At 51.5% G+C, this 22,134-nt stretch overlaps 1 protein-coding gene across 1 annotated transcript in view; it reads left to right on the top strand.

Annotated features, from left to right (window-relative positions):
- Positions 1–21,742, top strand: part of OLFML2A (olfactomedin like 2A) — a 29,612-nt gene extending 7,870 nt beyond the window's left edge. The window contains exons 2-8 of the mRNA XM_036262023.1: positions 1,470–1,733; positions 8,290–8,397; positions 10,953–11,162; positions 12,984–13,227; positions 15,369–15,599; positions 16,603–16,788; positions 18,115–21,742. Of these exons, the coding sequence (XP_036117916.1) occupies positions 1,470–1,733; positions 8,290–8,397; positions 10,953–11,162; positions 12,984–13,227; positions 15,369–15,599; positions 16,603–16,788; positions 18,115–18,719 (1,848 nt within the window). The 3' untranslated portion in view covers positions 18,720–21,742. The remainder of the gene's footprint in view (positions 1–1,469; positions 1,734–8,289; positions 8,398–10,952; positions 11,163–12,983; positions 13,228–15,368; positions 15,600–16,602; positions 16,789–18,114) is intronic.
- The last annotated feature ends 392 nt before the right edge of the window (positions 21,743–22,134 follow it).

The following is a 22,134-nucleotide window of genomic DNA, read 5'->3' as shown; positions in this document are numbered from 1 at the left end:
TTAATAAAAATAAAATATATTTTTAAAAAAGAACAAGCCACTAGTCCTGGCTGGTGTGGCTCAGTTGGTTGAGCATCATCCCATGCACCAAGAGGTCGCTGATTTGATTCCTGGTCAGGGTACATTCCCAGGAGGAGGGCATTCAGGAGGCAGGTGATTGATGTTTCTCTCTCCCCCTCTCCCTCTGCCTTCCTGTCTCTCTAAAAATCAATAAAAAACTTTTTTTTTTTTTTTTTTTTAAGAAAAAGCCACTAGATAAAGGGACAGAGAGTAGTGGGAGGTGGGTGGTCAGAGAAGGCTTCTTGGAGGAGGTAATATATAAGTGATCTGAGGGAATGAGCCAAGGAAATATTAGGAGACAAGGGTTTCAGGATGAGGACACCACATCTGCAAAGGCCCTGAGACTGGTGTGGGTGAAGGAAAGGGTGGCAAGAGGAGGGGTTGAGGTACAGGTGTCAGCTCATATAGGCCTTGAAGTCTATGATAAGGACTTTGGAGATAATAGTACCCTCCCATACACAGGCATTATTAAAGGGTGTGATGTACATGAAAACTGGGATGTAGTTAGTGCCCAATAAAAGGTCTCCATATTTTTTGTTGTTGTTAATCCTCACGTGAGGATATTTTTCCATTGATTTTTAGATAGAGTGGAATGGAGGGAGAGAGAGAAAAACATCAATGTGAGAGAGACACTTTGAGTGGTTGCCTCCTGCATGACCCTGACCAGGGCAGGGATGGAGCCTGCAACCCAGGTATGTGCCCTTGACTGGGAATTGAACCCACAACCCTTCAGTCCACAGGCTGATGTTCTAATCACTGAACCAAACTGGCCAGGGCTAGCATCATGTTTTCAAGGCTCATTCATATTGTAGCATGTATCAGTCTTTTATTCCTTTTTTATGGCTAAATAATATTCCTTTGTATGGATGTACCACATTTTATCCATTCAGCAGCTGATGGACATTTGCATTGTTTCCACCTTGTGGCTGTTGTGAGTCATGCTGCTGTGAACATGCATACACAAGTCTTTGTTTGAATACCTGCCTTCAATTCTTTGGGGTATACTTACAAGTAGAATTATAAGGTCATATGGTGATTCTACATTTTACTTATTGAGGAACAAATCGTTTTCTTTCTTTCTTTTTTTTTTAATTTTTATTTTTGGTACATGCCCCTAGCAAGAACTGAACCCGGAACTCTCTGGTCCACAAGCTAACACTCCAACCACTGACCCAAACCAGCCGGGGTGGAACAAATTGTTTTCAATAGCAGCTGTTAATATTTTAATTAGTATTCTTATAACGCCTCTATTTCCTTGTAAGGGCTGATAGCTTCTTAGCCACCTCCATCTGCCTTCACAAAGGCAAGGTTGAGGATGAGAGGCTGGATTCTGCTACCCCTCCCTCTCCCCTTCTTACTTTTCCCTCCCCTGAGCACTGGCCTTTGGCTCACCTGAGCCCCTTTTGCAGGTGTTTGGCGACGTAGACCAGGTGCGGATGACCTCGGAGGGCTCCGACTGCCGCTGCAAGTGCATCATGCGGCCGCTGAGCAAGGACGCGTGCAGCCGGGTGCGCAGCGGGCGGGCGCGAGTGGAGGACTTCTACACCGTGGAGACCGTGAGCTCCGGGACCGACTGCCGCTGCTCCTGCACCGCGCCGCCCTCCTCGCTCAATCCCTGCGAGAACGAGTGGAAGATGGAGAAACTCAAGAAACAGGCACCTGAGCTCCTCAAGGTAGACTTTCTGGGTTGATAATGGGGATGGGAACACCTCCTGGGTGAGCACCTAGCATGGGCTGGCGCCAGGCTATATTTCCAGTGGACAGTCCACAGCTCTAAGGCAGATGCTGTTATCGTCCCATTTCACAGGTGAGGAAACAGGCTCCCTGAAGGGAAGCCACTTGGGACCAAGAGCATTCGGCCAGTAAGTGATGGAGGCAGGCTTCTTTGGCTAGTTTACCTGAGTAGCCCCTTATCATTTAGTCCAGTGTCCTGTATTTTACCCAAACCAGTTCATCTGTTGGCACCTCTATATGGCATTTTTAATTTTAAATTTTGTGACATTCATTCTTTGTGTGGGTTTTTTGTTTTTTTTTTTAATTTTCTTTATTGATTTTAGAAAGAGAGGAAGGGAGAGGGATAAAGAGATAGAAACAACGATGAGTGAGAACACTGATTGACCACCTCCTGCATGCCCCCCACTGGGAATAGGGCCCACAACATGGGCGCGTGCCCTGACCAGGAATCAAACCGGGTCAATGCTCAACCACTGAGACACACCAGCCGGGCCATTCATTGTTTTTTTTAATATTTTTTTTCTTCATTGATTGTAGAGAGAGAGGAGGGGAGAGGGAAAGAGAGGTAGAAATACCAATGAGAGAGAACATCGATTGGCCGCCTCCTGCATGCCCCTCACTGGGGATCGGGCCCACAACCTGGGCATGTGCCCTGACTGGCAATTAAACTGGTGACCTTTTGGTGCATGGGTCGATGCTCAACCAGTGAGCCACACCGGCCGGGCTCATTGTTTTTAATTAGTAATAATATTCCCCATATTCAAGTACCACCTGCACTCCAGATGTTGTGCTAAGCTTTTTTTTTTTTTTTTTTACAGATTATTCCTCTAAATTCTTAAATTGTTCTGTGAAATATAGGATCTTTGTCCGCATTTTATAGGCAAGAAAAGAAAACTGAGGTTTGGAGAGGATAGGCCACTGGCCCAAGCTCTCCATAATGACATGTAGCTTCAAGTCTAAAGCATACTTTATGTGTATTTTGTGCTCACTCCATCCCCACAGCACAGCCCATGCCAGGACCCATGGCTTCAATAGGCATGTGCAGGCTAGTTCTGCCCCACAGCCAGCCAGGCACCTTTGTGCCATTCACACCACGTTCAACTCAGTGCTTGGTGGGGTTGGGATTTAAACCCAGGTCCTGCTGGGTCCAAAGCACGTGTTCCAAACCACAGTGCTCTCTTTCTTGTCTTCCTTTTTGCAATGGACCAGATAATTTTGGTGCTTTTGAGAGTATCTTTTATAATTTCTTCCAAACATGTGGGTGTCAATAATTGTGAAGTTGACTGAACTGTTACCCTACTTGTAAGCTAACAAGTTAGCCTGCCATTTTCATGGATGCTGGCAGAAGACACAAGCCTCCTGGGTCAGAGACAAAAGGACTTTATTATTCAAAGCAGCCAGAGTTGCTACATTTTCTTGATCTGCTTCTCCCACTCCAATTCCTACACAATCATGCAGTGAGGGCCAGGTAACACCCGCACACCCAGTGGTGTGTTTTTCAAAAGAGGTATCCCAATGTAAAGAATCCAAATCGTTTATAATGGGTACTGAACATGCCTCCCCTGCTCCAGAAGGAAACACTGTCTCTGTTCCAAGGCTGCTCACTGTACAACAAGATGGCCTGGAACAAAGACATCAGTGCCTCTGCATGCAACCAACATTTGGCTAAAATGTTTTCTTTAAATTTAACTTTTGGCCTGGCTGGTTTGGCTTTTGGCTCGGCAGTTAGAGCATTGGCCTGTGGACCAAAGAGTTGTGGGTTCGATTCGCAAGAGCACGAACTTTGGTTGTGGTTTGGTCCCCAGCCCTGGTCTGGGTCATATGGGAGGCGACTAGTTGATGTGTCTCTCTCACATCAATGTTTCTCTCTCTCTCTCTCTCTCTCTCTCTCTCTCTCTCTCTCTCTTCCCACTCTATCTGAAGATAAATTGGAAAATATCCTCCAGTGAGGATTTTAAAAATAAAGAAAAAATTTTTTAAATTTAACTTTAGTTTTATTTTTCTAACAATTAAATTGATACCAAAACTCTCAAAGGGGGCGGTGTTGAATTTTAGGCTTAGTGGCCTCTTGACAACTTGGTGGTCCCGGGACCACACTGTCTCCTTGAGTCCTCACTAGGACCCTGCAGACTTCCAGGCACGGAAGCCATAGGCCAGTCTTCAGTTACAGAGCCAAACCCAACTTCTGTTCAAGTCCAGTTCCTAATAACTAAATAACTTCTCAAACTACGGGACATGAGGATACTTAAAACTTTTCATTGCCCTGGCTGGTTTGGCTCAGCGGTTGGAGCATCTGCCTGGGGACCAGAGAGTCCCGGGTTCGGTTCCCACTAGGGGCACATACCAAAAAATAAAAAATAAAAATAATAATAATAATAATAAGCCCTGGCCGGTTTGGCTCAGCGGTTAGAGCGTCAGCCTGCGGTCCACAGAGACCCGGGTTCCTGCTAAGGGCATGTACCTTGGCTGCAGTTTGTCCCCGGCCCTGGTTGGGTCGTGTGGGTGGCAGCCACTTGATGTGTCCCTTTCACATCGATGTTTCTCTCTCTTCCTCTCTCTCCTTCCCGCTCTATCTGAGTAAAAAATGGAAAAATGTCCTCGGGTGAGGATAAAAAAAAAAAAAATTTTCATAAAATCTGGCTAATTTAGTCCTTACCATAACCCTTTGGAGAGGGAACTTACAGTACCAACTTTACTTGTGGAGGTATCTGAGGCCCAGAGAGGGATTATGACTTGCTTACGATCACACAGCAAGAAATTGGCAACACTAAGATTTGAGCTCAGGGATTCTCTGCTGTGTCCCCTTGCCCATGGGAGGGGTCCCTGGTGCACAGCAGCCATGGGGGGCTTTCATTCAGCCTTATAGGACTGGAGTGGGGTGGTGGCAGGATTGACAGCAGATGGGGTTGTAGGAGGAAGAAAATAGATTCTGTCTCATTGACACCCTAGGAATGAACAGAGGCAGGTACCCAGAGAACCCCAAGAAGAGAAGTGGGCAGGGGCAGTATGACACAGGGCTGAGGCCTCCATTTGGCTTGGCTCCCCCTCCCTCAGCAGGAGGCCCTCTGTAGGGAACTCCTGGAGAGGATGTCAGAAGAAGCCCATGGGGGAGGAGTGTAGGGCACACCTGCCTTATACCTACCCCTTGTCCCTACTCATCCCTTCTCCTCAAGCGAGGAAATCCAGCTATGATTTGGCCTTCGTTGTTTAATTCTGAATGGGAGTGAAGATGCCCAAGGTGTCCAGATGCCCTTTTGGGGGGAAGTTGGCTGCAGGGCCATTCCTCTCGTCTCTTCACTCCCTTCCCTTGAACAGAAACCAGACACAGTCCCAGCCTTGAGGAATCCCCAGTCTCGTAGGGACACAGCTCCTGACCTCAATAATGGCAGTGTGATTGGTGCTGGGTGGGGGGATGTCCCAGGGCCCATGGGAACCCAGAGGGGGAAGCAGCGTCAGACTGGCTTTGAGGAATGTGGAGCAGTCCCTCAGGCAGGGCAGAAAGGAGAGTGTTCTGGGTAAGAGCAAGCGGAGTGTGAGTGGCACAGGCCTCCCTGCCCTCTCTGCTTCAGCCCCGCACGCGGCCTGTCAGTGTCTCTGCAACAGTGCTTCTCAAACTATCTATGGTGAAAAATCAGTTGTTTAACAAAACCTGTCAAGAACCAATACTTTTGTAAAATACTCTAAAAATGAATTCTTAGAAAAATGAAACAAAAACAGACATGCACAATACAAGTCTGATGTTTGATTAAGAGTCAACAGATATAGTCCTGGCCAGTTTGGCTCAGCGGTTAGAGCGTCGGCCTGCGGTCCAGAGAGACCCGGGTTTGGTTCCCGCCAGGGGCACGTACCTCGATTGTGGTTTGTCCCCGGCCCTGGTTGGTTGTGCGTGTGGCAGCCACTTGATGTGTCCCTTTCACATCGATGTTTCTCTCTCTCTCTCCCTTCCTCTCTCTCCCTCCCACTCTATCTGTACAAAAAATGGAAAAATGTCCTCAGGTGAGGATTAAAAAAAAAAAAAAATTGCTTTGCCAAATGCTGCACAAGTCTGTAAAAGCCTCTCTCGCTGTTTATAATCATCGTGTCACAGACTTGTAAGGAGCAGTTCGGACCGGCGCTGGTCCTAGACCACACTTGGAGCGTGGCTCGAACACAACCATGTTTCTTCTCACTCCCAGCTCTTTGCACAAACTGTTCCCTTGGCCTGGAATGCCTTTCTTCTGCCCTCTTTGCTTTCTCAGTGCTCAGCTCAAACAAAACTTTTTCCCTGGTAGACTTGACTAATCCATATCCTCTCCCAGACAAGGTCATGCCTCGTCATGAGTGATCTGGGCACCTGTGTGTTAACCATCTGTGTTCCCTGCCCCAGACACCTCTGTTACTCTCTGCATTCCTTGCCAGCCTGTGAAGGACCCCGAAGCCTCGTGTCTGTCTTGCTCATCACTGTCCATAGTGCCTGACCCAGAGTAAACATTTGCTGAGGCTGAAGAGGGTAGCAGGGCAGATCAAGGAGGGTGCAAATGCCAGCCACAAGCCACATGTGGGCATTGGGGAGTCACAGGAAGTTATCCAGCAGGGGAGAGACTCCTGGTCAAAACTGAGCTTTGGGAAGCCAGCTTTGGTGGCCATGAAGTCAGCAGAGTGAAGCAGGAAGGTTCCCATTTAGCCCCCTGGTCAGTAGTCATTATTGCTGATGTTCATGAAGCCCCGGCTGTGTGCTCACTCCGTGCTGAGCCCTGTCTAGACATTACTGCTCTCACAACTCTATTGCCCCATTTCACAGAGAAGGCAGCTGAAGCACAGGAGGATCTATGTACATGGTTCTCAAACTGTGCTCCACCAAGCCCTCCGGAAACTGTGGAACCTCATGGCCTAAGCAAGGCTGTAAGGGAGCAGGGAAGACTCAAAGCCCTCCCCCTGATCCCATCAGAGTCCCCACCCCCTTTTTCTGTTTTAGAGATCCAAGTCTACTCAGAGAAAAGCTCTCTGGCTTAAAACAGCTTGAGTACCCCTGGGAGAGTGGGACTAAAACTGTTTTGGAAGCAGCGGGCCAGGGCCAGGTAAGAGCACTGGCGGGTCAGGCCCTGAGAAAGGCTGCAGGACTGGGGGTGGGGCCATGCAGAGGACGGGCTGGAGGAGCGGCCCAGCGAGAAGCCAGGGGAAGCTGATTTCCCAGCCAGCCCACTGTGCCAAGGTGTCCCTGACAGTCTTGCTGGCTTCCTAGCCATCTGGAGGAAATGTCATATCCTGATGAGGTGTGACAGAGGGTAAGGGGGGGAACAGCTATAGAGAAGAGCCCTGGGCTGGGCAAGGGAAACCCAGCATCTGCAACTGACCTGTTGTACAAGCGCCTACCCCTTCTTTCTTTTAAAAAAATTTTTTTATTATTATTTTTTATAGATTTGAGAGAGAGAGAGGAAGGGAGAGAGAGAGAGAGATAGAAACATCAATGAGAGAGAACATCGATTGGCTACACCCTGCATGCCGCCACTGGGGATGAGGCCCACAACCTGGGCATGTGCCCTGACCGGGAATCGAACCAGCGACCTCTTGGTGCATGGGTCGACACTCAACCACTGAGCCACACTGGTTGGGTACCCCTTATTTCTTAGTCTCAGTTTCCCCATCTAAACACAAGACGGGAGCAGTAAAGTATGGTAGAAAAGAGGTTTGGATTTTTCCAAGCTGGGTTCTGCCCCCGGCTCTACCTTGAGCACCTGGATGGCATTGGGCAGTCACTTCACCTCTCTAAGCTGCAGCTTCCCAATCTATATGATGAAGACAAAAGCTATCCAAACCCTGTCTTTCATTGGGTCCCTAGAAGCAGACCCGGAGGCGAGTGGTCCATGTGCAGGTGATTTATAATGGAAGTGCTCCCAGGAGAAACTGGTACCAAAGTGGGAGACATGGGGGCAGGAAGGGAAGGAAGCCCAGCAGGGCTGTGGTCTCAGGCCAAGTGCCACCCTCAGCCCCAGGGGATGCTGGAGTATGAATGACAGTTCAGCTATCACACTGCGGTTAGGGAGCTGGCTCTCAGATGCCCACACCAGTCAGACACTGCCTATAGGCTGCCCTAGGAGGACATAAGCTCCCAGACACTCTGGGGGCCAAGTGGTCCTTTGAAGAGAGTCACAGATGCAGGCCTGTACAGGGAGGCACAGGGAAGCCAGGCATGGGCACAAAAAAGGGTAGGCGGGATCCCAGAAGGTATGGTTAGAGCCTGCCACTACATACCTTGTGGGGTGTTGTGAGGATTAAGTGAACTGGCTCATTAAAGCCCCTAACACAGCGCCTGCTGCGTGGTAAGTGCTCAGAAGATGGATCTGCTGCTTTTCTCGTGATTATTAGCAGACTAGGTCTAGTGGGTGCTGAGGGCCCAAGCAGGCCATTCCGAGACTCTGGGGTTCCAGAGTTTTGCACTGTGGTGGGACTCCTTTGCACCCTTCATGCTGGGCCCGATGCTCTGCCCTTTCCTAACCCTCACCCTTTCCTGGGCAGCTGCAGTCCATGGTGGATCTCTTGGAGGGCGCCTTGTACAGCATGGACCTGATGAGAGTGCACGCCTACATCCACAAGGTGGCCTCCCAGATGGACACGCTGGAAGAGGTAAGGGCAGGGCTTGAGCCAGAGGCATCTAGGACTGCCCTCTGAGGACAGGGACAGAGTTGGACCAGCATGGGGTTCCAGGCTGCGGGTTCGAGATTTGCATCACAGCTGGCACAGCCCAGCCTCCGCCTGTTTCCTGCATCCGCCTCTGCTGGGAGCCTGGGGACATGCAGCTGCCAGGAGCTGGGTGTGGGGGCTTCCTTTCCCAGCTTCCTTTCTAAAAGGAGGGGGCACCTGGGCATCCTGTGCCCCAGGGTGGGAGATTAACCCCTTACTAACCCCAAGGTTGGGGTCACAGTGGCTTTATTTATTCAAGGAGTATTTGGTGAGTATCTACTATGTGCCAGGCCGAGGCCAGCACCGGAGAAAGTAATGACGATCAGGTTTCTACTGTGCACCAGTGTTTCCTGTGCACCTAGTCCATGCCAGGCGCTCTTGTTGCTAGCTCTGCAGTTATCCTTTGACCTTTCCTCTTGAAATCTAAGGAAATGCTCTCTCACGTCACATAACTAGGAGCCAGACAATCTGGAGGGCATGTCTGCTGGGCCTGGAACAAATCAGAAATGATTTCCACAGCCACAAAGAAATGATTTTTAATTATCTTCTGTTTTGCATTATCTGTGCTTCGCTTCTGTTCACTAAGTGATAATTCTATGAAGAAAAATTAAGTTTTTTGCTAAGCTGGGAGGAGGTAGAATAGCCTCACTAGGGAGGAGCTGGCTCCCCTTGCTCTATTCCCTTACAACGGAGGTTCTCAGCGGGGGGGCCACTGTGCTCCCCAGGGGACAACTGGCAATATCTGGAGACATTTTTGGGTTGTCAAAGTTTGGGGAGGTGGTGGTGGATGCTGTCAGCTTCTAGTTGGGTAGGTGCCAGGGATGCTGCTAAACATCTATGATGCACAGGACAGTGCCCCACAAAACACAGTTGTCAGCAGTGCCGAGGTTGAGAAACTTGCCTTATACAGTTTGACTTCTGTCCCCCCTTTAATCTGGTTTAGAACTCACTTTCTTGTTCTTAGCATTTCTGATTGTCACCCTGATATTTAGTTGTTATTATGAGAAAAATCCTCATTTAACAGGCAAGGAAACTGAGGCTGAGAGGTAAAGTCACTAGCTCAAGGCTACTCAGCCAGGAATTGGAGAGTAAGGCTTTGAACCCAGCTCTGTCCAACTCTTGCCTGCTGCCTCTTGGTCCCTGAATCTGTTCATACTCAGGGCTGACTAGACAAATCATTTACAGGTTATCTTCTCCTCTGTAAAAATTTATATCAGTGAGATGCTGAACTTTTATTTATTTTTTCTCTATTTATTTTTAGAGAGTGAGGAAGGGAGAGGGAGAGTGGGGGGGGAGAGAGAGAGAAACATCGATGAGAGAGAACATAGATTGGCCCCCCCACTGGGGCTTTGGCCCACAACCTGGGCATGTGCCCTGACCTGGAATCGAACCAGCAACCTCCTGGTACATGGACTGATGCTCAACCACTGAGCCACACCGGCTGGGGGAGATGCTGAACTTTTAATTCTGATGCTCCAGGGCTTCACAGCAAAGAGGCACTTCCTGCAGCTGACTAGTTTCTTCTGCTTCAGCTGAGAAGTATACTCAGACAAAGGAATTCCACACATACCCCAGACCTGCTGGGGCTTTAGGGACCTGGGGCTGATACCAGGCCATCCAGCTCTCCTGAGTCCTGCCCAGTGGATAAGGTCAGCCTGGGCAACAGCCCAGTGAGGGGGATGCCTGGATTGGGGGGTCCATGGAGAGGACATGGTGATTCTGAGTGATCCTACTTCCAGCAGGATTCAGAACCAAGGGCCATGAGGGGGTGGCTGGGGGCTGCTAAAGCCAGGCAGGGTCCCCAGCAAGGGGGAGACAGGCGGGTAGGAGCAGAAACCTGGGAATAAAAGCTGGGCTCAGTGGTATGGGAGGAGCCAGCACCACCCTGGAGAGAAGTCAGAGATTGGGGACCAGGAGGGATCAGAGTCTCACCCATCACAAAACCCCAAAGAGTTTTATTGTTTGACAATTTTATTAAAATAAGGTATTTATGCATAACTTGTGAAATTAAAAGGTAATTTTAAAGTAGCAAAAAGTTGGTAGCAACTTAAGTGACGAATTCAGAGGGACTGGCTAAGTACACGATGGCGGGTCCATACGGTGGCAGACTGTGCCAGTGAAGGCATGGCGAACTGTACATAGACATGAGAGAGTTCCCAAATCAGCTCCAGTGAGAGAGCAAAGTGTTAGGAAAAAATCCATAACTATTGGCTGAGAAACAAAAGTGGGAGGAGGACATTTTTTTAAACCCATTTGTACCTTTTTAATTTAGTACTGTGAACATATTTTATCTATGATGTCCCTTCATTCACTCTTTAAATAAAAAATAACTACAGGGTCTTTTCGAGCATGCTTTATTCCAGCCATGCTCGCTGGTGCTGCCCTGCCCACAAGAATGGGGAGCAAAGCCCAAGGGCAGAAGCTGGGGTGTCCCCCCAGGTCGAGGGGTGGGGAGGCTGTCGGAGGAGGCTGGAAAGACCTCGGGTCCGCCCTCACAGAGCATCAAGGCCAACCTGAGCCGGGAGAATGAGGTGGTGAGGGAGAGCATGCGCCACCTCAGAGAGCAGCTGAGAAACTACGAGAACCAGTCGGCCGTCATGATGAGCATCAAGAAGGAGCTCTCCAGCCTGGGCCTCCAGCTGCTGCAGAAGGACTCGGCCACAGCCCCTGCCGCAGCCCCAGCCACCGGCCCTGGTAGCAAGGCACAGGTGACACCATGGCTCTGATTATGGGTGGGCTTGGGAGCACAGTGTGCCAGGACCTCAGCCCTGAGGGCCAGCTGGGTGGGGTTTGGGGCTGCAGGACAGGGCTGAGGGCTGGCACAGCTGGAGAGTCATGGCAGGACAGGGCGCAGAGGGTGCGTGCTGTTCAGTGAGCTGGGAGCAGACACGGGGATCCAGCCGAGGGGTCTGTTCCCTGAGCCGGGCATTTGGCAGAATTCCCATTCCCCTTTCCAAACTAGTGGGGATAAGGTCATAGAGGTGACTCTCCCTGCCTGGCCCTGGGCGACCAGGTCTGCTGCAGCAAAGCACTTCTAGCCTCCCTGCTGTGGCTGGGCCCTGATGGGGTCAAGCCTGTGCAGGGGTAGGTAGGCGACACCTCGGGGACCCCTGCACACTAATACCACATCATGCAGCCCAAGCTGGGGTGAAGGACCCCTGCAGCAAACCCCAGACAGTCCATGTTCGAGCTCAGAGCACAAAGTGAGCAGAGGTTTTGTCACCAGGAATAGCCACTCTTGACATATAACACACCTTTGGCAAATTTGACAAAGGCCCTCCTCTGGGCAGACAAACTGCAGAAAAGGCTGTCCCTCTGGGCAGATGAATTAGAAAGAGTAGCTCGCTGTGAGTGGACAGATTATACAAAGGCCCTCCCTTGATCAGCACACACCAGGGTGTGTGGCTTGGCAAATTTCAGCCCCATTCGTGCCCCTTCGGCCAGTCTCCTCCATGCAGGGCACAGCCCTCACCACCCACAGCAGCCTTGTTGTTGGTGAGTGGGGGAGGAAGGGAGCTGATGTTGTAGATCCTGCTTTGAACCTAACTTCCTCACAGACGTTTTCTCAGTTTGTCCCATAACTACCTGCGAGGAGGGCTGATCATCGCCTGTTTGGCAGATGAGGAAAGTGGAGCTCGGGGAGGGGTGTCTGCACTGGGACCAGACGGGCTGTGTGTGCCTGCTGAGCCCATGCTCTTCATCGCCACTCCTCGGCCTCCTGTGCTGACACTGTGACGACGGGTCGTTTGCGTGGGAAACTGGGACCGACTAGACGCGGTAGTGTGTGGAGGAAGCCTAGAGCCTTGGCCCAGAGCTGGCTTCCTGCTCATTCTCCTGCCAGTTCCACAGGCACAAATGAATCATGCAGAGAGAGGTCTCGATACTGTACTTGCTGTATCTCCTGGAGACTCTGCCTAACAATGGTTGACGCCACAGGCCCTGTGTTCTTGTGCCAAGCCAGCAGCAAGGCATTTAAAAGGAAGTGAAAATAACAAAATTCACAAAATGTTAGAAACTGCCTGCCCTAAGGCCAATGCCCCAGTGACCAGCCGTCCCAGTTGTCCGTCGGCCCAGGACTGAAGGGTTTCCCAAGATGCAGAACTTTCAGTGCTTAAACTGGGGAAGTTCCAGGCACACTGGGATGAGTTGGTCACTCTGCCTAGGGGCCTGAGAGCCCCTCCTCTGCCCATAAACAAAGAATGTGAGAGAGACAGAGATAAGAAGCTGACCTGGTGGTCCACTACCTCCCCAGGGAGTTGACCATTATAATCAACCCCTTTGGGAGTTAGGACAGGAATCTAACTGGCCTTCACGCCTGCAGGGGAGCTAGAGAGCTGATGGGGGAACTGAGGCACACCCCAGTCGTGGATGTAGCCACTCTGGGAGGAAAGCTGTGCCTTTATGACTCCTGGGATGTATGGCCTAGAGCAACATGACCACTTTCAGCCCCCACATGCTGAGCCTCCATGACACCCCCCGCAACATCCCTTCTACCAGCCCCCAAGTGTGAGATTTCCCTTCTCTCCCAGGACACAGCTGGAGGGAAAGGCAAAGACAGCAACAAATATGGCAGCGTGCAGAAGAGCTTTGTAGACAGGGCCCTCCCCAAACCTCCCAAGGAGAAGCTGCTGAAGGTGGAGAAGCCGAGGAAGGATGGTGGCCAGGGCCGATTCCCCCAGCCCACAGCCAAGCCCCGGGCCCTGGCCCAGCAGCAGGCAGTGATCCGAGGCATCACCTACTACAAGGCAGGCAGCAGGGAAGTGGCCGAGGCTGGTGAGTTGGAGGGGATTGGAACCTTGGGGAGCGGGGCTGGCTGATGGCTGGCGCGGCCCACAGATCTCCCACAGGGACCTTCTCTGCAGTCCAGATTTCAAATCCACCAGCTTCCTGCTGGTGCCCTCTGCCTGTGCACACCGTGGGACAATGCCTCCTCATGGGGTTGGAGATGAAACGATATAATCAACACAATGGGCCACTCGGTTCCCTTCCAGTATTCACAGCCATCTATCTCCGGCCTCACTGGACTTTTCCTCCTTCACTCAAAGATCTGCTGAAGGTCCACTGTGTACTTGCCGTATCGCCCAGAGATGGCCTAATATGGAGCTCACAGCCTAGTGGGAAAACCCATACCCATGCAAGCAGCTGCCACAGGTGGGAGAGAGAACACAGGGCCGCAGCCAGGCCAGGGTTCCGACAAGTGACATGGGCCTCTCGGGGCACCTCCCGTTTCCAGGCTGGCCTTGGAATGGATAGCCTCTCCAGCACCTCCCACTCTCTCCCCAAAGAGCCCACAGATACCTGTAGTTTTCCCGCAGCCCCTTGCTGGATCCCAGTGAGGGACAACAAAGTAATTAACTGAGAAACAACAGATAAAACTTCCAAAAGTACCCAAATTTCTGGACCATCCCCACTAGTGTGCTCCTTATTCTTTCTCTGAGACCCTCCGCAGATGCCTGCTCTCCTCTGATGTCCCTGAGAAATGTCCAAGCCTGCTCCCCTTTCCTAGGTCCTCTCACCACCTCCTCCAGTAAGACCCTCTGCCCAGCCCATGTCCGAGGGGCTGGGAGGTGGAACTGTAAGGAACCTGTCTCCTTCAAGAGCCCCCTCAATTCTTGGTCTTTCAGGCTCAGGGGCCTGCCTCCCTTCCCCCACCAGCCCTTAGTGCCAGCTGCTGGCCCGAGTCCTGCCAGCTCAGCCTGGCCACAGCTCAGAGCCTCTGACCCCTGGCTGGGACACTGCCCAGGAACAGCTGCAGGCATCTGACTGCCAGCGAGGCCTGTGGGAACAAGCCCCTGCCCTGGCAAGCTGCTGAAGCCAGCCCTCGGGGGCCCCGATCAGAGGGTGTACCCCATTCCCCCGAGACTCCAGGGGCGGCCCCACAGTGGGAACTGGCTAAACCTTTGTGCAAAGAAGCCCAGCTGGGAGAGGACAGGAAGATATCAGGTCACTGTCCTGGAGTCAAGGGGCCTCAGTGCACCCCCTGGGGGCCACTCCATCACAGCAACAACAGCACCATTCCTTCGTCCCTGGCATCACAGTTTTCTGAGTACTTTCACCAGGTGTCACCCTTGACCCAGGTGAGGAACCAAGCTCAGGAGATGAAGGTGACTGGCTCCAGGTCTCACAGTGAGTTGTTGGGACTGGTCCAGGTCGCAGGCTGCAGAACCTGCCTTAGACCCCTTCATAGCTCTGTCCCCAGAACTGAGGAGTCTACGTCTCTTTCTGTGTGGCATTGAGTCTTACTTCTTTCCCTTCCCAGACTCATCCATCCCAGCCCAGAGAAGTGTGTGAGTCAGGGATGACCCAGATGGCTCAATACCAGGTCCCATGGATGCTGAAAAAGTCCTCCTGTGAGCAAAGCCCATGCCCGCAGAGGGGGAGAAGGAGGTGGGGGTAGATGCCAAGAAGGCTAGGAAATGGGAGATAGGAACTGAGTGAGGGGACAGAGAAGGACAGACCCTGGGGTCCAGAAGGTGACGGGAAGCTGGCTGCACCTCCCTTCCGTGCTGGAAGTGTCGTACACTAGGTAAGAGAAACTGGAGGGTGAGTTCCAGGGGACAGGGCTGGGAGAAAGTCTGGAGATGGCTTTCTGCCTCCTGGAATTGAATCTAGGAAATGAAATAACTGGTGCAATGTGTCTGACACTCGGGAGGGAAAGAGGCCTCATATTTGGCAGAATCTGTGCAAATGTATATATTGTCCTCTAATCAGCACAACAGCCTAACACGGTGGGCCTCGTGACTCCCTTCTCGGAAGGAAACAGGCTGACCACAAAGCCCACTTGTCGAGGCTTTTCACTCCCCAGGGCCTCCCCTGTCCACTCCCCGTGGCCCCTGAGCTGGGAGCCCACTAGGGAGGACCCTGGGGAGCAGCAAGTGCTGCTAGGATGTGAGCTCAGGGTCTTCTCTCCACAGACAACGCCCTCAGAGGCACTTCCTGGCTGGAACAGCTGTCGCCCAGGGAGGAGGGCAGGCCACCCGAGCCCAACTCTGCTGAACATGAGGAGGCTGGGCCTGGGGCCTCCAAGGGAGCAGACTTGGCCCCTGGCACCCCCTCCTCAAACCCAGCCACCGCTCGTACCCTGACTCCCACCACCAGCCCTCTGCCCACTGAGTCACCTTCACACCCAGAAGTCCCCAGGCAAGGTGAGTGAGTCTCACGGGTCAGCAAACGATTCCCATGAGCCAAATCCAGCCTGCGGCCTGTTTCTATACAGTTCTCAAGCTGTTTTTACATGTTTTAAAGGGTTGTAAAAAAAGAAGATAGGGCAAAAGTATGTGGTCTGGAAGGTCTAAAATATTTACTCTCTGATCCTTGATAACATTTACAGTAAACAGGTAGTATTTACAGCAAAGTCTTCCTCAAAAGTCACCCAGAATTCCATCATCAAATCCAACAGCTATTTTCACTTCTTTCCTCTGTCCAGTATTTGTCTCTATTTTTAGGTTTACATTTGTGGTTTGGGGCATGTGCCTTTTGGTAGAAATCCTCCTCATCAAATCATCGAGCCCATCCTTCTGAAAGGCATCTTGACTAGCCACGCTAGCAAGCCATCCTCGGTCTGAGCACTCTCCATTCTTAGAATCTTTCCCAAGGATCCATCAGCAATTTGGACAACAGCTGCAGCTTAACCGGTTTCTTCGCAGCATATTTTTAATGTCAGAAAACGACATAATCTAAAGCTCTAATGCCGAGGGGTCTGGTTTAATAAATTCGAGGGCACAGCTGTCTGGTGGCCTGGTAGAACCTTGAAATCACATCATTAAAAGGCCATATAATAATGAGAAATTGCTCAGTGATGGGAAAAAACAGGGTACATAAACCTGTATTCAGAAGAACCACAGTTTTAAAGGTACAACTGTATGACATGCATGTAAAGAAAAGGAAGGAAATGCAACATGTTAGAAAATTTCTTTGGCTGATGGAATGTTGAATGATTTTTATTCTCTCCTTTTCTGAATGTTGCATGGGGTGTTTTTTTGTTTTTACAATGATCAGACATTGCTTTGATCTTGAGGGAAGAAAAACAAAAGGCTGCAAACAAACATCAGGGGGATTTACGTTAGACCAGATCGTATTTCCAGGACTGTTGCTCTGACTCGGGCCGTGGGTCTGAGTACCAAATGCTGCACCCCTCGCTCCCCACAGGCAGAGAAGCCAGCTGTGAGGGCACCCTCCGGACCGTGGACCCCCCTGTGAGGCACCACAGCTACGGGCGCCATGAGGGAGCCTGGATGAAGGACCCCACCTCGCAGGATGACAGGATCTACGTCACCAACTACTACTACGGAAACAGCCTGGTGGAGTTCCGCAACCTGGAAAACTTCAAGCAAGGTCGGGGCAGGGTGTAGGTGGTCTGGGGAGAGTCCCCCCCTGGAGACTAGCCCTCCTTGCCTTGTGGTATCCTGTGGTCCAGACTTCCCCAGCTTGGCCTAGATCCAAATGGTCAGCCACCCCAAGTAGGGGATTCTGCGTGCACCCCCTATGTCCTGGCACCATACCAGGAGCTAGCAAACAAGATGGACATGGCCCTGCCCTCATGATTGTAGCTCACTGTCAGGAGAAACAATGCTAGAATTTCTACTAGGCTTATTGTGTGCTAATCACCCTGTGTGAGTCAGCTCCTGTTATCTTTCTAACCCCAGGAGGTGGGGGTGATCACCATGCCTTGCGGGTGAGTAGGACCCCAGGCCTTAGAGGAACTGCAGGTCTGGGCAGGGAAGGACAGAATTTTGGTTATCAGATCTGGGACACGGTGGGGCAAAGGGGTCATTTAGACATGACCCATGTTCCAGAAATGCACAGTCTTAGATGGGAAGCAGAGACTTAAAGAAACAATTTGAGTATACTGTCAGAGGGAAGCTCAGGGGGCCATGGGAACCCTGCCTGGAGATCAAGGAAGACTTCCCAGAGGAGGTGATGCTGAGCTGAGCCCTGGAGGAAGAACAGAGAGGGAAAGGCATTCCAGGCAGGAGGCCAGTATGTACGGGCTTGGCAATAAGAGGAAGCATGGTGGCATAGAAGGGAGGTGGAGGAAGCATAATGAGAGAGTGGCTGAGTCGGGCCTTGTGGGCCACATGAAAGAGTTTGGACTTACCCTGAGAGCTGTGGTGTCACAGGTATGGCCTGGAACAACTAAAGTCCTTCCTCTGCCGACCAAACTGACCTGGTCCCTGCCTCGTGGGGCACATGGGCTGTCGCAGAGAAAGCCAGTGGAAATTGCCAAGGCAAAGGGTTATGGGAGGCCAAGGAGAGTCCCTCTCTCAAGCTGGGGAGATCAGAGAAGGCTTCATGGAGGAGGTAACATTGGCCCAGGGCTCTGAAAGATAAGGAGGCATTCCCCAGGCAGATAAGATGGGGACTAGCAGTCTAGATAAAAGAAACAGCATGAGACAAAGCATCAGCCTGTTCCCAATTCCTGGCTGTGCCTTTTCATAACTGGGTGACCCTGAACGCTCTGAGGCTGTTTCCTCCTCAGCAAACGGGATACTAGAAGTCCTTCCTTCATGGGACTGCTGGGATGAAATGACTGGCCCAGCTCCAGGCCCATAGCACACTCAGTACCTGTGGCTTGCTGAGCCACCCCAGAGCCCTGGGTGGCCTCATGGGCGGAGGGTTGCACCAGAGGCCCTGGTGTGACCAGCTGCCCCCCACACACAGGCCGCTGGAGTAACATGTACAAGCTGCCCTACAACTGGATCGGCACGGGCCACGTGGTGTACCAGGGCGCCTTCTACTACAACCGCGCCTTCACCAAGAACATCATCAAGTACGACCTGCGCCAGCGCTTCGTGGCCTCCTGGGCGCTGCTGCCCGACGCCGTGTACGAGGACACCACACCCTGGAAGTGGCGAGGCCACTCCGACATCGACTTCGCCGTGGACGAGAGCGGACTGTGGGTCATCTACCCTGCGGTGGATGACAGCGACGGGGCCCAGCCCGAGGTGATCGTGCTGAGCCGCCTGGACCCCGGGGACCTCTCGGTGCACCGCGAGACCACGTGGAAGACGCGGCTGCGGCGGAACTCGTACGGGAACTGCTTCCTGGTGTGCGGCATCCTGTACGCCGTGGACACGTACAACCAGCGGGACGGCCAGGTGGCCTACGCCTTCGACACGCACACGGGCACCGACGCCCGCCCGCAGTTGCCCTTCCTCAATGAGCACGCCTACACCACCCAGGTCGACTACAACCCCAAGGAACGGGTGCTGTACGCCTGGGACAACGGCCACCAGCTCACCTACACCCTCCACTTCGTGGTCTGAGTGGGCGCCTGCACTCACAGGGGAGGAGTAGCAGTGGGCACGGGGCTCTCCACAGCGACACCTGCAAGGAACTCCATCAGCAAATATTTATTGGGGACCAGGCCCGGGTCTAGGTGCGAGACATAGGGCGTAGCCAGCACAAAGCTTCCTTAGCACCTAGTGGAATAATTGTAGCTTCCACTTGCAGAGCACTGTGCCAAGAGCGTCAGGTGCACTACCCCACTTCATCCTCCCAGCAGCACCCTTGGCGGTGGAAAGAGTGAAGCCCATTTAACAGGTGAAGACACTGAGGCTCAGAGAGACAGCATGCCCTGCCTCAGTAGCCTCAGTTTGGATCAGGCAGGCCATGCTGTCATGACAGCCTTGACCATGCTGCCCCTGTGTCCAGCCCTGTCCCCTGTCTCCTAATTTCTCTTGTTTTCAAAACTCTGTCTCCCTTCCCACGGCTTCTGAAAACCAGAGGCCTTTGGAAACCGCACACTAATGTTGGGTGGAGGCCAGGCTCTGTGTGCCACCATAGGCCCCCATTCTGGCTGAGCTGTTGGTGGCCCTGGGCTTTGGGTCCCTGGCTAAGGTCCCTGCTCCTTGGCTTTGGCCAGCCCTCCCACCCTACCCCACCCGCTGTCCAACCACATTCCAAACCTCCATGGTCACCCAGCCACTGAGCAGAAACCACACCCCGAGAAAAAATACCAGCCCCCCGTTCCAAGTTCCCCCTCCCTCTGTACTCAATTTTATTTTCTCTTCTTCACCAGCGCTGTCATTTGTTTCTGCAGCAACAGCTGACAAGGCTGCAGGCAGCCGCCTGCCAGCAGCTACTCTACCAGGGTGGGGAGCTGGGCCAGGCCCGAGGCTCCCTCTCCAACCACAAGTGCTGTCTTTGGCCACAAACCCAGGCCATGGGACTGCTCCCCAGTCCCTCCCAGAGCCTTTGGGTCTGGGGGTCTACCTTGTCCTTTTTCTCTGGGCCTTTCAAGCCACAACCTATGTGCACTCAGGGATACTTCCAGGTCTGCCATGAGCAAGACCCTACGCCTGAGGTCGGGGTGGGACCAGGATGAAACCGGTTCCCTCTTTGTCAGTCCTGACCTGGTCGTTTGCTGGGTTGGCCCAGCAGCCTGGGGGACTGGGGAAGGCTGAGATCAGAGCAGATGGGAGGCATCAGATTTTCTGGCTACAAGGAACAGCCAGGGCCCTTTTCCTGGCTTCAGAGATGTTGGTGCCAGGGCTTCCCCAAGCCCAGGACCTGGGGCTGAGGCAGCACTGGGGGGTCAGCCCACCTGGTACTGCTGAGAGTTCCCTGAGCCTCACATCCAGGCAACAAGACCTTCAACCTGCCCTCACCTGCTTTGGGCAATCTTTTTAGAGCTGGGAAGAAGTTCTCCGGTCCAACTCCCTGTTTCACCAAAGGAGAAATAGGCCCAGAAAGGGTTAGAGAGTGGCTCAGAGCCACACTGGGAACAGGATACAGCCAGTTTCCTTCCATCAGGTCTTTGTCTACATCCTTTAGTCTCCTGGCTTAGAGGCAGCTCTGCCCAGGAAGGAGACAGACTACCCAACACGCAAGTCATCCCAACACCTCTGAAGGGTATTTACTGCTGATCCCAATACACCCCCAGACCCTGCTCCCCTCACTCTGGCCCATGCCAGCTCCTGGATATCTGTATATTTGAACACCTAGTTGTCATGTTAGAAAATGTAGCTGCATACCTAAGAGTGTAGGGAAATGCATTTTGTGCAGAATACATTTCTTTGTATTGTCAGGTGATGTTGTTTTGCTTAAGCTGTAACTTACCCCTGAAATAAAGGGGAATGATGACGCCCAGCCGAGTAAGGGCTGACTCATAGTGGTGGACACATCCAGCCTCCCCCACCCAGCCATCCCAGCTCCACTCACAGGCTCTTCAGGGGGCTGCGTTTCCCTTGACCCTGGGTGTGGGTTTTACAAGACTGCGTCTTTTATGATATCACAGCCCAACCATGTGAGAAGGGTTCAGGCTCCTCTTTCTCCATTAATCTGAGAAAAGGGCAAGTGAGAATGGACTGATTTTGAAAAAGAAAGGACAGGCAAAATCGTTGTCTGGGGAGATGATTCTGGCTGTGGCCTCCAAACACTCACTAAGCCCCTTCTGTTTTCAGGCCCGTGTATGTGGGTTATGCGGTAGGAGTAGTTATATTCCTCATTTTACAGATAGTCAAAATGCAGCCGAGAGAAGTTAAGTCACTTGTCCTGTGGGCAATTAAGTGGAGGGCCAGGTTTCAAAATCAGGTGATATAACCACCTTTATTGACTGAGCATCAACAGTATTCTAAACATGCCATGTGCATATTCTTGCATCTTCACAATAGAAGGCATAAACTCTGAATGTGTCCATTTTACAGATGAGGAAACTGAGGTGAAGGAACTTACCCAAGGTCACAGAGCAGCTTAGCCTGTGGCAGAGTCAGGGTTTCAGGGCTGGTCAATCTATTTTCTTTGCAACTGTGTGCCACTCTAGTGGCAGCTCCAAAAATGGTGGCCATTGCTTTTATTCAGTGTGGCCAGGCCACACTAGATCCACATACGAGACCCAAGAGGAAGGTCGGGGTCAGCTTGTAAAGAGCCTTGAATAACAAGCCAAGGAGTGACTGCCTCCAATTACATTTGGAACAAAGTCAAGTATAAATTAACAGAGAAAAGAAAATTCTGGATTTATACCAAAGCCCAAAATTAACTGTTGTTAGGAATCTTGTAAACAGTTATGTTTTCTGTTTTACTTTGGCCAATGGGAAGCTCAAAGTCAAATTTGCAATTATTTTTTAACAAGTGTACTGTCAACGTTTATATACTCCTGATTTTCCCTATTAAAATTCTAATGTGAAAATACTTCAAATTTAAAAACAAAAAACAAAGAAGACAATTGTACTGTCTCCCACTGGACTCTGGCTTTATTTTAGCTTCCTGCTTTTACCTTTACCCTAACCTCTTTATGTTTATTCTATTGTATTTTATCTATTTTTGTAAGTTGCCACAATACCTTTTTTTTGCAACAAGGTGGCATATACCTAAATAAATATAGGATCAAAAGCTTGATTTGAAAGTCTTGACTAAATGCTATGGTTTACATCCTTAACATAATACAGACATTTAATAACTTTTTTTTTATCCTTACCCAAGGACATTTTTTCCATTTTTTGTTCAGATAGAGTGGGAGGGAGGGAGAGAGAGAGAGAGAAACATCGACGTGAAAGGGACACATCGAGTGGTTGCCACCCGCACGACCCACCAGGGCTGGGGACAAACCGCAACCGAGGTACGCACCCCTAGTGGGAACCGAAACCGGGTCTCTCTGGACCACGGGCTGACGCTCTAACCGCTGAGCAAACCCAGCCAGGGCCAGACATTTAATAACTTTTAAAAATATTTAGTTTGTTG

This window comes from Molossus molossus, unplaced genomic scaffold, assembly GCF_014108415.1.
Source record: "Molossus molossus isolate mMolMol1 unplaced genomic scaffold, mMolMol1.p scaffold_m16_p_14, whole genome shotgun sequence".
Classification (NCBI taxonomy): Eukaryota; Metazoa; Chordata; class Mammalia; order Chiroptera; family Molossidae; genus Molossus; species Molossus molossus.
The sequence above is the reverse complement of the archived record's forward strand: the minus strand, read 5'-3'. Positions and strand labels throughout refer to the sequence as shown.